The 17,904-nt window shown below is 40.3% G+C and overlaps 1 protein-coding gene across 1 annotated transcript in view; it reads right to left on the reverse strand.

The window, feature by feature from the left end:
* Positions 1 to 5,361: 5,361 nt before the first annotated feature.
* ASAP1 (ArfGAP with SH3 domain, ankyrin repeat and PH domain 1) overlaps positions 5,362 to 17,904 on the reverse strand; it is a gene marked incomplete at its 5' end in the record, with an annotated part of 51,578 nt that continues 39,035 nt past the window's right edge. The window contains 4 exons of the mRNA XM_009704734.1: positions 5,362 to 8,043; positions 10,018 to 10,140; positions 14,466 to 14,968; positions 17,312 to 17,370. Of these exons, the coding sequence (XP_009703036.1) occupies positions 7,969 to 8,043; positions 10,018 to 10,140; positions 14,466 to 14,968; positions 17,312 to 17,370 (760 nt within the window). The remainder of the gene's footprint in view (positions 8,044 to 10,017; positions 10,141 to 14,465; positions 14,969 to 17,311; positions 17,371 to 17,904) is intronic.

Below are 17,904 nucleotides of genomic sequence, written 5' to 3' on the forward strand. Positions count from 1 at the left end.
GAGCATGCATGAAGCATGCGACAGAGCAGAGCACAAGCAAGGCTTTGCACAAATAGGAAGGTACTGGAGACATGCAGAAGTACCTTGCAAACTTTAAATGTGAGGCCACCAAAACCAACCATCTGCACTAGCCGCCTGGCTGCGGACTCTGCTGGAGCACTGCCCGGGCCTGAATGGCTGGCTGGGGCTGTGGGCGGACACCCAGGGAAGGGCACTGCAGGTGACAGTCCTGGGGACGGGGCTGTTGGCAGCTCTAAGTGCAGGTGTTGGTCCCTGCTACAGTCAGAGCCTGGTTATCCACCCCGACAGCCGAACCACTGCAGTGAGACATTGCCTTTAAGACTGACCCTCCCAAACTAAAGAAAAAAAACTCATCAAAGCTGAATTTTTCCTTCAAACCCCAACAGCTCCTTCAATCTCTGAAGCTGCGCTCAGACACTGGAGCAGCTGTGACATCCCTGAAGCACCTTGCTCAGTTTCTCCTCCATCTCATGTTGACGATTGACAGCATCTTGGATGCAGGAGGAGCGAGGGTCCCTGCAGGACACGGCATCCCCGCCCCCATCCCCCCCGCAGGAAGCTCTCCCTCCAGCAACAGATGCTGTTGTTTTCCTGCACCATCAATCCCTTTCAGGAAGGGATAGAGATTAGATGGAGGTAACACGTCTTAAGGTAATTTCTCTAAATGGCATTTTGCTGCCCAGCTTTACTGTCAGTCACTGGCGGGGGGCTGTGATGCTTCAGCTTGCTTTGCAGCCCCAGAGGCCCCATGCCATGGCACGAGTCTCGCTGTGATGGCCACAATGGCTGCAAGTCCCATCTTTGGCCCAAAGCAGGTGGAGATGTGGGCAGGAGCGAGGCCGGGGCGCTGAGAAGTCACGTAGGTAACAGGACCCCTGTGCAGAGGTACTGCACTCGGTGCCTTTTATCTTCCACCAGGCAAGCAGCTAAAGGTATGGATCATGGGCAGACCAGGTGCGCACTATACAGAGAGAAAGGCGATGACCCTGAGCAGACCCCAGTCTAAATAAACACCACCAGGGGCCACATTTGGCATGAAAAACATTTAGGCAGAAGGCTGCTGTGGGCCAATGAGGACCAACATCCTGCTCTCCAGGGTTTTGAAGTAGAAAGTGTTTCTCAACCCCCAAATTTAAGATTTTCTTTTTCATCTCAACTTTCTCTGCATCCTGGTGGGGAAGGAGGAGCAGAAGGAGCTTTTCTGCTGGGCCTGGCAGCATCTCACTCAGACAGACCTGGCAGGAACACAGGTGCTGAGTTAAAGGATGATCCTGAGCAAAATCCATCCCTAAGCAAGACAACCATTCCAGACCTGCTCCAAGGAGGTAGTGGGGGTGCCAGAACCACGTCTGAGGCAGACCTGGGCCCTGCATGGGACTGCTGCCAGGGGCTGCTCTGGCAGGGCAGCAGCACCTCCCTGCTTACAGCCAAATGCTCCTGCTCACTGGATCTCGGGCACAGGCCCTGCCTGCACATCTGGTACCTTCTGCTCCTTCCAGCGACTACAGCAGCTACTTGTGTGGTGCTGACCAGATGGGCTGACTGCCCCGCTGCCCTCCCTCCCCCCTTAGAGTCTGCCAAGATCTTGCTGCTTCTGCTGGACAAGGGACCCTCATTCTTCACATCACTTGAATCTCTGCATTGCCCTGAGCTTTGTGGTGACACGGCCCACCTATAGGAGAGCTGCTGACTCCTTATGATTGATCTTCACATCAATGATGGAGTCATTCATACTCTTTCAAAGGTGTCCCAAGTTGTGGTTTGTGTTGCCTCCCTGGCTCTTCTCACACCTCCGCCTTGTAGCAGATGTAGAGTTCAGGTTTGTTCCTATACTTCGCAGAAGACTCCAAAGTCCCCATCTTCCAGCATCACTCAGTGTACGTTCACTTCACATGAAGCTCAATGCTCCTTGCTCTCCGGCTGTCCAAGCTGCGAAACTTCCCTTGTAAGCAGGCCAGCAGCTCTGTGCACCTTGTCGAGGCAGGTTTAGCATTTGTTCTCATTTCCTTCTGCAGAGGTTGGCCCAGTTCCTGTAGGGAGGATAGGGGCTGAGGAAGATCACAAATCTGCCCTTCATCCCCACGCTTCTATCCAAAGGTCAGAACTACTGCAATGGTCCGGGAGTTGCTCCACGAGGCTTTTTTCCAGCTCCTGGATAGGTTCCCACACAATAAAAAGTCTCATCTGAAATGAGAGCATGTAGCTGGCTGCAGCTCACTTACTGCTCAGCTACCTGGAGCTCTTGTTTTCCTGCCGAGAGTTACCGAAGTAGAGCTACAGCTCTGAATTCAAAATCTACAGTTATTAAAGGGACGGCTAGGACACATGGATACGTAGGTCTAGAGCCACGGACAGGATGGCTTGCAGTATAGACAGGTGACTACAGGCAGTATATTTTTTACTAATTTGAAAAAATGTCTGCTTTCATCTTTGAGTTGTCTTTGAAGCAGCATGTGGCTACTGGTGTCACCAGGTCACTAAGGAAGTCTGTAGGCTCCAACAGAAAACCGCCACAAACGCCTGCTTAACCAACAAACAGCTGCTGACCTCTTCTGTGCAAGTTCAGCTCAAGAGGTGGCTTGTCTGTCTGCAGTCTGAAGTTTAGGAGCATGTTTGAATCCTTTCCGATAAGTAAGTTTTTGATTTTTATTTAAACACTAAGAACTCCAGCTCAGAGGCATGTTGACACTTACTACCCTAGCAGAGATGTGGGAACAGGGAGAGATTAAAAACATTACTTTACTAAACTAGGTTTGAGAGCAGCTTCAGACTTAAGCTATTGCACACTACTGCTTAGTCTTGTAAGTTTACAGGCAGCTGTAGTAAATTATTCCTGGAGTATTCCCTTGGGAAGAGACTGGGGAAATTAATTAGTTGCCAAAAAACCAAGCCTAATGCAATTGCTTTGAACTGAACAAAGGTAAATACAACGAAAAAACCTCTAACACAGCCATTCTGGAGCAGTCTCATTTTAGTGTTCAAGGGTGATTCATCTACACAATGTGACTGTAAGAGAAAAATCAGATTTCTAAATTTCTGGTGGTAACTGAAGCACAAGAAACATCTTCAAGCCTTGGGGAAAATATCCCACGGGGGGATGAACCTAGTCCCACACCGCCTTTCAGCAAAAAGCAACAAGCACACGGGGAGGGGACATTTCTGATCGGGCACTACAAGAACCAAGACTAAACTGGTAGGAACTGCAGAGTAGCATTAACACTGGATTTAAAGTTCCAGGTAAGCTTAAAGCTTGTTCAAAACATTCTTCAGGTGGTACAGCAAACCACCAGTCAGCTTCTCCTCTGCTCTGACATGGTTAGCAGATGTGACAGCTGTCACAAATTGTTTGTCCCTCGCCCCCGCTATTATAAAAAGAGACTAGAGCAGACATCCGCCTCACTGCAGACAGGAGGATCTGTTCTGTAATTTAGAGGAACAAGGCAAAGCCTGTACCCTGACACACTATCGTTTTTAGTCTTACTTGAACAGCAGCTGACGAGAACTAGTCAAGACTCGCAGCTTTTGTGCACGCCACAGCACGGGGCAGGTGTGTAAGCTTAAGTACAAGTTGACGAACAGCACTTAGCTTACCTCAAGAAGAAACTTGAGCACTCTCTCAGCAGATGACTGAGCTGTAAATCATGTTCTGTATAGCCTTAAAAGTATCATTAAGGCAACTTGAAATAGTTTGTATTAGATAAGAAAATTTTTTGCTTGCAGCTATATAGATGAAAACATTTTACAGTCCTGTGTGCATTCTGTATCCATCTGAAAAGCCTCCAGCTGTGTTTTACAAGGGCTAAGGCACAAAAGCACCCCCAACAGTCTTAAACTCAAGACTAAGTTGGTAAGTTGTCTGTAAGAATTTAAGGCCTGAAGCCGAACTTTATTTACCTAGGGACATTTGCTCCCCTGTCCCATTTTGGTTTCTTGGCATAGGAGGGTTACCGGTCCCCGGTGTGAATGGTGTGAAACCATTTAACAGGGCAGAGTGTGGGGAGAGTGAGGTTGTTTTTTGGTGATGCTCGGGTGAACTGTCACACAGAACTACAGAGTCTGGGAGGGAAGCATCTGAAAGCAATTAAATCCTAATTATAGGGTTGGAGCATTTGGGTGTTTGTTGGGCAGCAGGGAGCCATTTCTAAGTTTCACTCTTTGTTATTTAAGATTTGCACCACTTTCACTGGTTTTGATTACCAATCAGTCTTCTGTTCAGCTACGAGCTTTAAGTTTGCCAGGAAAAGGGTAAGCTGACTGAAACTCTGAACAACAAGGGGGTTCTCTGGGCACACGTTTGTCTTGGTCTCTTCTGCTGCAAACAGTACATGAGATAGCCACCTCAATTTTGACTTGCAAAAGGAAATCAATACACGTCACTGAAGAACAAGTAATACAGGTAGGACAGAGAACTGAGGATATTGGAATCAACTGATCTCTGAATGCTGTTATCTGAAATACTGTGACAAGGTAGAAACTGAGCAGACAGCTTCCCCGGCCCCATGTCTGTATTTCACACACCCCTTGCCCCATATGTTTAGCCTATGTAAATTTAAAAGCCCCAAACTAACCAAGCAGAATATTCTATAACGAGCCCAGGCTATGCCTGCACTACAATTCAGCATTCAAGAAGCTGTGGTATCACAGCGGCCTCCTGAGCCCTGTGCTGTTGCAGTTACTATTTTTGATACAAACCAGATCTGATAACTCCACATTCAAGCTTTTCCTCTGGCTAAAGGATGTTCTTATTGCTTTCTAGCAATTTCAAGTGACTTGTTCTTTTTGGAGCAGTTTTGATGGGAACGGATCTTAAATGAGTAACTTCCAAGAACTGAGTCAGGGAGGGGGAAAATAGCCTCTGCAAGCTGCATTGGAACTGAAATTGTAAGCAATAAAAGTCACACCATGCAGGAAAGGTTAGTACTGCTCAAGTCTGTTTGAGAGCTGCTGTCAGATTTGGTAATCCTGCCTGCGGACAGCAGAAGGCCGTATACGGGACAGAGGGCCACGCTGAGCGGTTCTTTTCAACTTGAGGGCCAGCTGTAGGAAACAAGACACACCGGGCTGGCTTTCCGTAGAGCCCGCTGAAGCCAGAGAGAAAGCAATCGAAACTCATGGACAAAAGAAATGTTTTGATGCTAACTTTAGTAAGTAAAGTTTTCCAGATAAAGGCAATGGCATCCATATTTAACAGCTGTTAAAGAGATACACAATTAATTGCATTGTAGAAGGGGTGCTTTATATTCAAGAGAAAACATTTCAAATGTTTTAGTTCTACCTGTTCGGAATCCAGACTTTCTCCCTAGAAGATATTCCAGTTGACAAAAGGGCCTTGTTCAGATATCTGGGATCAACTGAATACATTTATTTAAAAGCAATTTTAAATATTAAAAAAGTAGAAATGAACACATACAGTACTCAAAAACTGTCACATTAAATACATGTGAATAGACATGTGTACTGATGTTTTACCTTAACATTCAATGAGAAGTCAAGAATTTAACTAGTGGCATGACCAGATCTGATTTCTGTACACGTTGATGTACTATGTAATAAAAAAATAAATAGCAACTGTTGTTCAACAGTAAATAAGACATCATCTGCAGAGCATACTTCCCCCTCTGGGGGCACCTTCCCCTGCCCCTCCCCCCAACCCTTTATCAGCTCATTTTCCATAAAGATTTAGACTTTCCAAATACTATGTCATATACAAAATTGCAGACAGTGGCTCATTGAGTTCAAATATAATACTGTACTTAAACTCAATCAATATCATACATTTTCAGATTTCTTATGACCCACAATAAGCCAGAATAAACAGAACTACTGTTCCCGATGGAACTCATTTAATTTTATAAAATGCATATGTATACTATTTTAAAGAGCGTAGAAAAGAATAGACATTTGACTCTACATAATTTTACATGCCTAAGTTTTCTTTATATGATTGGCTTTTATCAGTTTATTTCAAGATCACTTAAAAATACAATTGACCACAAAAGTGAATAGGTTTTGTTCTTTAATGCAACTTAAAACATTGTAGTAATGGATAAAATGGAATGCTAAATAAATGCTAAAACTGACTTCCTTTCCATAAAAACCAGAATGAAGTCTGAAATACTGGAGCTGGTAATACTGAAGATTAAATGCCAGCAGGCTCTCTCACTCATTGTGTAACTTTTTTTTTTTTGAATAAAGTTTTGTTATAAATGATAAAACCATTAACAGTTGATAAATGTTTTGCATTTTTCCATGTGGGATTTAAACTGATATTTGTTTCTATATTAACCACAAACAGAATTAAATATTCACTGACTACAGCCTTGTAAAACTGATTTAAAAAATGAAAGCCCTCAGAAAGTCTGAGATGTGCTTTTAGGAAATGAAAATCTTCCCATGCAGCCAAGACAATCTGTTTTGAAATAGCAGTACTAGGTACTGAAGCCAAAATAACATTTAAAGCAAGTAATACAAAACTACATATGAAAGTCATGGAACTTGCTACAGACAAACTATGGGAAAAACACAACTGCTTTATGTTTCAAAAGTTAAAAAATGATGTTCAAAGTGACATAGGAAATGAAAGTTTGCAGTAATACATTTAAGTGTTTTCTGGCAATGCAACTTTATACCAGCTTTCAGGAAACCTCAGGTCAATTGCAGCCTTCCAAAGATTTTCTTCGAAATTAGCTTTATAACAGTGTGTCTGTTACTAGGTGCTCTGAATTAAGACGATTACAGTTACAATTTAGTGAACTCTACTAAAACCAGCCTGATACTTGTGATCTGAGTTCTACCATTAACAGCCTGATCAAATGCATGAGAGGTCATCTTAACTTCCACTTTCTAGAGCAATTAAAAATAATTTAAATTTATCCTTATATCACCACTTAAGAAATCTTATTTTAGGTAACTAACTTTTAGCAAGGTTGAAGACAGAGAAAAAACCCCCCACAAAATCATTTTTCAAAGAGCCAATTTAGCTATAAACAAATACTGTTGCAAGCTCACATTAATCTGAATAGCAATTAAGTTAAAATGTTCTTTTCCTCAAATGTAGCTATATGACTACAGTACTACTTTTGTACAAAGGCAGGTTTCAAGTAAGCGTCTAAATGCATGCATAATGTCAATAGTTAACATTTTCTAGAAGTCCTTGGTTACTAAGAATTCAGTGAAAGAAACCAGCAAATTTCACATATATCTACTAAAGAACAATATGACTAATTTTCATTAAAATAAGTTTTCGAATGAAATAAATTTGTAACTTTTTATAGTGAGGTAATATCACAGGGGAACTGCAATCACAGTTTGGCATAGGTCCACATAATATAAACATGAAATGCTGTATGCACACCATAAAACATTACTGTTATCTGTAAAGTCAGTGAATATTTGTCTTCATAATTACACTTAACTGAGCACTATATTAAATAAATACCGAAGTGGGTTTCATAGCTGTAAACTGCATACACTTAGAAACTGCAAACTGATTTGTAAATTGTCCAAAACCATTCACTCATTCTAACTTTCTGCTAATTGTATATTGAGAATACCGAGCTATTAGGAACAGTCATTTCTGTACAGTTACATGGTTGACGGAGACCACCTATGTTTGGAAAGCTGGCAGTTCATACGTATTTTTAACAGCATAGACAGAGATGTAAGTGCTAGATGCCGAGGATGGCTTCAACGAACCCAATAAGGCGTGCCAGGTTCCAAGGCTACCATAATACTGGCAAAGGCAGAATAACACAGTATATTTACAATACATATAATTCAACCTCATGAGGTGAAACTTAAATGAATTCTTAATTTGTAACAGCAGCTATATATACAATTGTGCACAGGATTACAGGGAGGCAGCAGCGTTTGCTTTTGCTAAAAAGCCCGTCTTGCATGAAGAATGTGCAATGCTCAAGTTTAGGATTTTTTGTTTGTTTCTTTTTACTAGTCTGACAGAATGTGCACAAAGGACACTGGAAAGACCCCTTTCCTCTCTGGCTGTCCTTCGATGTGGCCAATCTGCAACACAGGAGAAAAAGATACATATAGGTAGAGAGATATATATGTGTGTGCACACATAGAGTTTGTAGACTGCATTTACTTCATTCAAAACAGCAGAACTGCATGGATCCCACAGAGCATTTGCAAGTTCTTGGACAGTTTAAAGCAGACCTTAGTTAACATTTGAATTTCTGTAACAGAACAAAATAAAACCATACAAACATATTATAAATAAGACAAATTAAGCCAACTAAATCTAAAGAGAACAAAACAACTACAATTGAATAGGGAAACCTAGAAGGGCTACACAGACTACTGAATTTCAAGAATCTCACCAAAACAGAAGCCTTATTTTCTTTTGTCTGATATATCTTGCTATTGCAAGTTAGTCTGTGTCTTTTGAACCCATTCATCTTAGTTAACTGAATAAATCCTAAACATTTCAGTTGAGGGAAATGTCTGCTAGAGCTGTGAAGTTCCTTATGATAATCTGCATGCTTCACTTAAAGTGATAAAGGCCCAGCTGTTTTCTCATTGAATTAGTATGATTCCTAAGGATTTATGTGCATACTAGTGTTTGTAACAAATCATAGTATCATCTGATTAAGTATCCTTCATGTACAACTTCTTACATGTTTTGCATAATAATCATTTATAAATAGCCAAGCAACTTTAAAAAATATGGCACCTTCTATATAAACTTTACATGTTTAAAATGCACAATTATAAACGACTATCAAACTGATAGCACTGGAGTAGCAGCCTTGACTGACCATGTAACTCTCTTCTCAGCCTGCTACAGTGCTGCTCCCTACTTTCAGAATAATAGCGTACCTCCTTCCCCTTCCACAAGCGAACAAAACGGGAAGGGGAAACATGCAGGGCTGGCCATTTCCTCTTGTAGAGCCAAATTTTTGAAGCATATGAGTCAACAGCCCTCATTTCCCTTCTCAGAAACACTCAGACTAGAGCACTTCACGGAACTTGTCAGGCATGTACCCAGGGATCTCAAAAAGTCACTTCACAAAGCAGATTCAGCACCTAATGCAACCATAATCAGGGACCAGATGATATGGTTAATACAGCAGCTTTTCACTGGGCATTGTGCTTTTGATGCCATCTTTTCAGCTGAAAAATCTTCCTCACTTAAATGATGAGTGAGAGGAAACCCTGTAGCTAGAACCGAAACAGCAAAGGTTACGCTGCACTTAGATTAGGTAATCATAGGCAGCACTGCAATAAGAATTTGTTTTAATCAAAATGAAATCTGTTTCATTTTCCCCAGTAATAGTTCTTAGGTAGGAAAATATGATGTAGCAGGGCTTTGGAGGCAAGAAGTAGAGTATCAAGGGAGGGCTGGAGCCTTCAAGTGGGGCTGAGAAGAACCTGGTGTTAGCACTCAGGAACTGTAGACAATATGCAGTCCAGAGCAGGGGGGACTATGATACAAACCAATAGCATGAGAGGGAAGAAGGAAAAGAAAATGTTAACTACCTCTCATTTCAGGAGGAAAACCATCAGCTTACAGCACCAATTACAAATAGTTTTTCAGACTTCCAGCAACCTCTGTAGGTATAACTTAATATTTCTGGTGAAGATAATTACGTATCTCATTTTTCATGAAGGGTGTAAGCATGCCCAATGGAGTAAAAATCACCGTTTCTTCATTCAACGAAAGGCTAGTGTGCATTACAAAGAGTGACGTATGTAAATACACGTTGTCATGAGCCAGCAATAAAGCCAAACCTAGTCAGGATGGTTCTAGCAGACTCCCAGGAAAACACAGACCCTACCAGAGAAACGAGGTCTTCTCTAATATGAGTTCAAGGGCTGGATGTTAGCTCAGGCAAAAAACTCCCCAAACCCAACAAAATAAAAAAAAAAAAACCACAAACCAAAAGAACAACAAACCTCCTACAATTTGGAAAAAGAGGCTTTCCTTTAAAAGTCATAAAGAAGTTACGTGGAACTACAAAAGGAAGAGATACATACCCACCACTCTTGGTCCTCTTCACCAGTTACAATAATTACTTCTCCTTCAACAAATGTGAGCTCATCATCATTATCTGCCTGACAGTCATAAATGGTCTTCACTCGCCTAACTTTGTTTTTCCCCTAAAAATAGATTGAAGTTTTAGGTGAGGGACATGAGAAACAGTGAAAACATATATATGAAATTAATTTTGCCTTTTAGTTATGTCTTATTTTACAAGAAGGTGCGGACTACTAAATTCCTTTCCCTGCAATCGGGGATATGAAATAAAAAAACAACACTCTGCTTCAACAAGGATATCAAAAAAAATAAAATAAAAAGTTACCTACACAGGTGTAGGTTTTCTTTTTCTTAAGATTTAGAACTCCCAAGATACTTTAACGTGTACTGCATGGCTTAAGTAACCTATGCTTCGTCCGGTAAAGAAAGTTTAAATAATGTCTTTAAATTGTTCCAGCCAATAAACACCCTCTTTCTCCTTTAATACATACTTCATTAAAAAAACCACCATGAACAGAAAATAAATCCAGTCTCCTCTGAATGTTGCAAGAGAGGTAAGGTCTGAGGAAAATGCTGCATTGAAATCCCAGTATTCCTTACAGTTTTGGTTTTGGATCTAGTGTAAAAATACAGTATCCTTTGATTTCAGATCTGCTTATAGGACTGGAAATTATTTTTTGAGTGATTTTTCATCCAGAATGTTAGCAATTTCTGGCTAAAAGTATCTGAATTTCAGATGGCAGTACTATTTTGTGATGATAATTCGTAATAGATATTCTCACAGCTTTACCATTCTGAGTCCAAGTATTTTGTAGGTCATGCTTTGCTGCATACCGCTAATTCATATGAGAAAGCCTGAGCCATGGACTCCTCCCCAAACATATGTTTCTCATGGCAGGGAAAACGCTTTCAATTATTTCCAAATAGAGTAAGGAAGCAATATTCACAGGAAAATGCTCCTGCTACTTCATATTCCTGTATTTTCATACCTACACTTCTTCAAAAACTACACTTACTTCTTTGAACAGAAGTAGTCAGATAACAAGAATGCAAATAAGAAAGAAGAGAAGCAGAATGGCTACGAAGGAAAAAGTCAGCAGGTTTAGAGGAATTTGAGCCAAAAGTAACTTCATAGAGGAAATTTCCTAGGGAGCCTTCTCTTTGCTATTACCTACCCATTTGAAATACCTCCATGTTATGGAAAAAAAAAATTCCCTCCAGATCAACAGCAGAACAGACACACAGCAGAGTGCACTCATACTACACTCAAGGTACAGAAAAAATAACAATTATAGAGCGATCTAAGGGACAAAGGAGTTAACACAATAACATAAGACTAAAAAAATCCCATACTCAAGATAAATGAACAGAAATACATGAAGTGAAGTTCATACAAGATCAAAGGGGTTTTTTTACAGCAAAGGTTCGCTGCAACAAGAAGTTAACAAATTCATATAATTTGAACAAAAAATCTCAACTATCACTAGGGATTGGAATTCAGTATTAATGGGTATTTGGGGTCAGTCCCAGCTTTCAACTTCAGAGAACCTTTACAAACTAAGAACACTTCCCATAAATCTCCCGGTGATGAAGGGAAGCAACTACTTCTGCCAGATAAAAAAATGTCTCATTCAATAAAGAGACTAAAGAAAGTTAAATTCCTCTAAACTTAGAGAACTATATGCAACTCAGGTTGTAAAAACATGTGAAAAATGACAGCGATTGCTCCTGCTTCCTTCAGATTAATACCACACAAGACATTTTAATATTCTATTCCTTTCACTTAGGAGAGTGGTAAAAGAAGAAAGCAGAATTCAAACCTAAGGTGCATTATCTTGGGAAGGTTTAAAAAAAGATGCATCTGAAGAGAGTATGTATTTTCCAGAACACAGTTTGGGGCTCTGGTATGTAAAGAAATAAAAGCAATTCCAGGACATGTAATTTTCGACTATAAAACAAATACCCCCATCCCCACCCCAACTCCTTATATCCAATATCGGTACTTATTAAAAAGAGACTTTTATGCTTAAGAATGAATAATAATCAGCTGCTGTGGTCAATAATCCCTCCATGCTCTTATTTACATTCAACACTTCTTTTGTCTAAAAAGAAGTATTTTGTCTTCTTTATAGAACACATGCACAAAAGAATGCTCAAGTGCCCAGTGTGATTTTAGAAGCACCCAAAGCAAGTTTCATTTCCCTAAAAATATCCTTTAAAGTCCTTATATATGAACACCATTGGTATTTCCTACCTAATAATTCTGAACAATTGATTTTCTAAAACTTCCAATAAAAAAAATTGTGCTCATCTATTCAGTGGCTAAACAGTCAAACCCAAGAGTGAGTCACAGAATGGTTTGGTTGGAAGGGACCTTAAAGATCACCCAGTTCCAACTCCCCTGACATGGGCAGAGACACCTTCCACTACACCAGGTTGCTCAGAGCCCCATCCAGCCTGGCCTTGAACACTTTCAGGGATGGGGCAGCCACAGCTTCTCCGGGCAGTCTGTGTCAGTGCCTCACCACCCTCACAGTGAAGAATGTCTTCCTTGTATCTAATCTAAATCTTCCCTCTTCCAGTTTAAAGCCATTGCCCCTTGTCCTGTCACTACAGGCCCTTGTAAAAAGTCCCTCCCCAGCTTTCTCGTAGGCCCCTTTAGGTACTGGAAGGCTGCTCTAAGGTCTGCCCGGGGCCTTCTCTTCTCCAGGCTGAACAACTCCAACTCTCTCAGCCTGTCTTCATAGGAGAGGTGCTCCAGCCCTTGGATCACTTTTGCGGCCTCCTCTGGACTCGCTCGAATAGATCCATGTCCTTCTTGTGTCAGGGGCCCCAGAGCTGAAGGCAGAACTGCAGGGGGCAGGGGGGCTCAGAGTGGAGCAGAGGGGCAGAATCCCCTCCCTCGACCTGCTGGTCACACTTCTTGTGATGTGGTGAAATACCCACAAGTGCTAGTGGCTGCTGTCATGGGTCTTACTGTTGCACTGTGATGTAGCATTTCACCAGTTTGTGCAGAGAGGATATAGCCAGAGGATGAAAATGTAGGCAAGATACATTTAACAGGAATTTTTGCACATTATTACTCGAGCAAAAAAGACTGCAGTGAACAAGAAGAGATACAAGTGTGCATGCAATGATGTGTGGAAAACTGGAAAGTAGTTGTCACAGCCACATCATAATTTTGATCACTGCAAAGCAACAGAACTATTACTGCACATGTGAAACTGGTTGAATTTGGAGAACACTGAATTTTTCCTCAGAATTTTTGTGTATAAAGTAGGGTGACAGTTCAAAAACAAAACAAAACAAACAACTAATCCACTATTTGCTTTCTTTTCTTCTTTAATAGTGACAACTAGCTAAGAATGTCCAGCATCATTTGCCTGCTTATATTTAAGAGTACATAAGTAAACAAATGGTAGTTGCGACACCTTTTGATCAGATCCTTGTATTATTTCATTTAATCTCCAGAACACTCAGGAAGCCCAAGCAACAACCCTGTTGTTTCCAGTTCCAATAGGAGCTTACAGACAAGTCCACGACAGAGGCCAAGCAGAGCGATGGCTTCATAGAGTGTTCTTCCTCAGACAAGCACAACAAAGGAGAGACTCACCCTCTGCTTTCACTACAAGAACACAAGTCTTATTTCCTTCCACATAAGTGCTTTGCATAGCCAATTTGACAAGCAAAACCACCTCTCTTTGATGTATTCTTAATGATGAAAATCTTGAGAGCTCTGGAGTTTCATAAAATTATTTCAATATACATATGCATGAAGAATCCTCTGTTGGATGGAAACTGCACTGTTTAGCAAGAAGAATTGGGGATTGAACCAGGAGACTTGGAATCGAGTTATAGTTCCAGCTCTGCTACTACACACCACCCAGCAATGTCAATTTTGCCACTTCAGCAATTTATCTGAACTTCTGTTAACCACTTAAGTACATCAACATTAAATACTCATGACAGGAACATTTACTAGTTTGCCACAGTTGACTTTACTTTAAATATTTTATCTACTGACAACAGATGCTAACATCCTTTCTTAAAGTTTACAAAAATCAAATATATAATTATCCTAGTCATCTAAGGCATACAAAGCAGTGAGCAAAGACAGCAGAGAAAACCACCAATTAATTCAGAATTGTGACTGGCACCGATAAAAATGCCCAAGTTCCCTAATAAATCTAAATACACTGTCATGCTCCCAAGGCTATCGTTTTATGTTACTAATATTTGTTTCAGCATGCAAGAGGCCTTGTAAACCCCCAGCATTTCCTGAAGCTACTTGGGAGCACAAAAAGAGCACCTCATTCCCCATCCTAGCCCATAATGTCATGTTGCTTTGTGTGCATAGCTCAAGGGTGGCAGGTTTTTTGCACAGATAGTATGACAGTAACTGCAAAGCCCTCCATGCATACTCTCAACTAGCTGGAATAACACCTACCATATTTATTTTCCTGGGAAGTGGCACAGGGGTTTCTGGCAAGGTATGTGTTATGTCATTAGACTCCTCAGATGCTTGCCTTTGGACGGCATCTCTAGATTGTATGTTTGGAGAAAGATCTATGGAGTGAGATTTTTGATTTGCCTCCGAGGGCTGAGGCTTCGGTGATGCTTCTCCACCGTGAGTTTTAGCCAACAGCTCTCCTAGCTGAGGTTTTGGAGGAAGGTCCTTCATTTGCGGCTTTGGAGGTAAGTCTCCAAGTTGTGGTTTTGGTGGCAAGTCTCCTAGCTGAGGCTTTGGGGGTAGTTCTCCAGGCTTTGGGGGTAGATCTCCCACTTGAGGTTTCTGAGTTAATTCCAGAGGCAGAGGCTTTGGGGGCAAGTCTCCAGGTTGTGGTTTCTGTGGTATATCGATGGACAGTGAGGGCTTCTGAAAGATTTCCGTGTGCTGATGGGATTTATCTATTGAAAGATGATGACTGGTTTCTATTTTTCTTAGTGCCACTAAAACAAAAGAGCAGAACAATGGTTTTTCACAATCTCATCTTAATATTAAAGAACTTGGGCACATATCAGAACTGAATTGTGCAATGCCTACATGTTCACTGAGCCCCGGTAACTGTCCAGATGTCCTCCTCGTCTATGACAAATGCAAGGTAATGCATCTTTACTTAACCCTCTTTCACTGAGGTCTCATTTCATTGCTCCTACTGGAGGCCAGGAGTGCCTAATCTAACAGTTACTGGGTGTCAATTTATAGATTAAGTACATAAGGTGAAATAAGTGACTGCTTTTTGGACCTAAACCAAAAAATATTAAATATAAGAAAAGATGTATTTTGCAAAACAACCTATCGACCCACTGATGTGACTGCAATGAAAATTCTCTTTAATGCCAATTATTCACATATACAGTTGAACTCCATACAAAAATCCCGCTGAGTCTCAGGATTAGTACCTGTAAAATCTTAAAGAAGAGAGCGAGTGAGCATGTATATCTATACAGTCTATAGCATAAACAGTATTACAGACATTGAAATGAAAACTAATAAAAAATAAATTATTGTAAATATTTACAATTTAGTAAAGATGAGAAGATTTAAAATGGCATATTTTGCAGTTTTTATGGAAAGAAATTGAAAGTAGCTTTACAAAATAATTTTTTTCTCAGGTGTCATGCATTGATTCTACTGCTAAGTTCCCTAAGAAAACTTGACTGAAATCTACCTTAAAAATAAAACCAAACCAACACAACAAAAAACCCCCAAACCGAACAACTCAATATTAAAGCAAATGAAGGGGGATAGGAGAGAAAAAAGTTACGGCCCATGATGAAAGCAACACATTTTGACTAGAAGGAATAATTTCCTATTGTATCCAGCATTGCTCTAGTATCATATAACACCAGCCAAAAAGGTGGCCTGATATTTTACTACAAAAGCAACAACACTCGCTTTGGATATCATCTACTGCAAAAAAGGAAAACTTCATAATTTCCATGAAAGAAATTATATAGATAATATATAGTAGCTTCCTTCTACTGGAAGGTGTCCCTGCCCATGGCAACGGGGTTGGAACTGGGTGATCTTTAAGGTCCCTTGCAACCAAACCATTCTATGATTCTATGATACTATCAGATGCCTCATTTTAAAAATGTCTGTGTTGATACTTGTATATGGTTTTGCCTCCTAGACTTACCTAGTAGCAAATGTACAAGCACTGATCATCCACATCAGTTTGAGGTGTACGCAAATGATATGAAAAAACTGATAGCAGCCCTTAAAGTGCTTTGATTGAGCCTATCTTAAGTTTTCACCCATATAATTTTAAATCAAGGAAGTGTTGACTTCCTTTGCAGTGGTACCCTATTGCATCATTGGTGTCTGTTTCAAAAGATGCTACCATGTCATAATAATTGTATTTTAATAAAGTTGAAATTTTGCGTTTGCATTTTCTGTCAAAATGATTTGCACTCTCAGTGATCTAGCTTCACAACTTTGGACAGGCATAATTTCCTGATCTTCAGGGTCTATAGTGATCATCCACTCATAGGATATGTAATGTATTTTTGATGGATTCTGTATCAGAGCGAGCTACGAGGAAGGTCTACTTTCAACTTTATAGTCAACCGCTGCAAGAACTCAAAAACCTAAATAAAACCTGCTGTATGAGTTTAAAGAGAGACTAGAAAAAACATTTCTAAAAAAGAAAGGGCCATAAGGTGTTCACTGGGATGATGGTCTCGGCAAGTTTGTCACCAATATAGAAGGAAGCATGTAACAGTACCTGATTTTTTTCAGAGTAGTTGTAAGGACAACAACCCTGATCACCAAAACACAGCAAGGGACACAACTTGCTTCAAGGGTATCAATAAATTGGCCTTATGGATATTAGGAAGAAAAAAGAATTTACCAACAAGAGTGGTCAAAAATAGAAACGGAAACCCAGAGAGGTTATCCATGGAGATACTCAAAATGCAATTGGACATAGCCTTGAGCAACCTGCTCTCACGTCAGAAAGTTGGCCCTACTCTGAGTGGTGTATTGGGCCAGCTGGCCTCCTGATACATCCTCCAGCTTCAAATAGATTTTTTTTTTTTTCTTTCCTCCTTATGTTCCATAGGTTTAACTATTTTTTTAGTTTAATAAAAACCTTCCCAATCTTCCAAAATCCTTTCAGTTTTGCTAAGCTTTTATGGTTTGTGACATTTTAGAAATAAAACTTTTGCTGAAAAGATCCACATAGTTAAAACAAGTCTCTACTCTCACACACATTTAAAAGATACTGTTAGGAGAAACACACATTTAAAAGATACCGTTATGAGAACACCCGCAAAGTGGATTCTTACCTTTTTGAGGTAGTTTGGGAAGAACTCTAGGGCCAAGTGCAGTCTTTGCAGTCCCAGTGCTAAATCAACAGATGTGAATTATTAGTGCTTACAACTGTTATAAAATATACTTTTTCTTTCCCATTTTCCCCCTACACATCTGTAATTTTAAAAAAAATTAAACACACATTTATTTTGCTTCTTTTGTATAACCAACTTGTCTGTGGATCAATCCCAAAACTCAAAGCACTGTTAAGAATAAACTGCTTTTTTTCCGAGAAAAAGGCATACAAACCCCATGCAGCTTTAATGCTACAGGGCAGATTTATTGTATGAACTATGGTATGTGCAAAAATGTACTCTGAAAATAGGTGAAGCTGAAAGACCAGCTCAGTGGGCAGATCCTGAACTTTAAGGAAAATCTGATCTTTAAAATAATTATATTGAAGCATTCAAAACATAATCTGTCCTTTTTGTCAACAGTTTGAAGTTTTCCAGGACTGAGCCTATGCCTTGTAGCCTACTGCATGAGTATGATATTGTATTATACACAAACTGCAGCTGCATTGGGAGACAAAGCCTCTGCTACTCCAAGGAAATAATGATTGTGAGAT

This window comes from Cariama cristata, unplaced genomic scaffold (assembly GCF_000690535.1).
Source record: "Cariama cristata isolate BGI_N322 unplaced genomic scaffold, ASM69053v1 scaffold7207, whole genome shotgun sequence".
Lineage (NCBI taxonomy): Eukaryota > Metazoa > Chordata > Aves > Cariamiformes > Cariamidae > Cariama > Cariama cristata.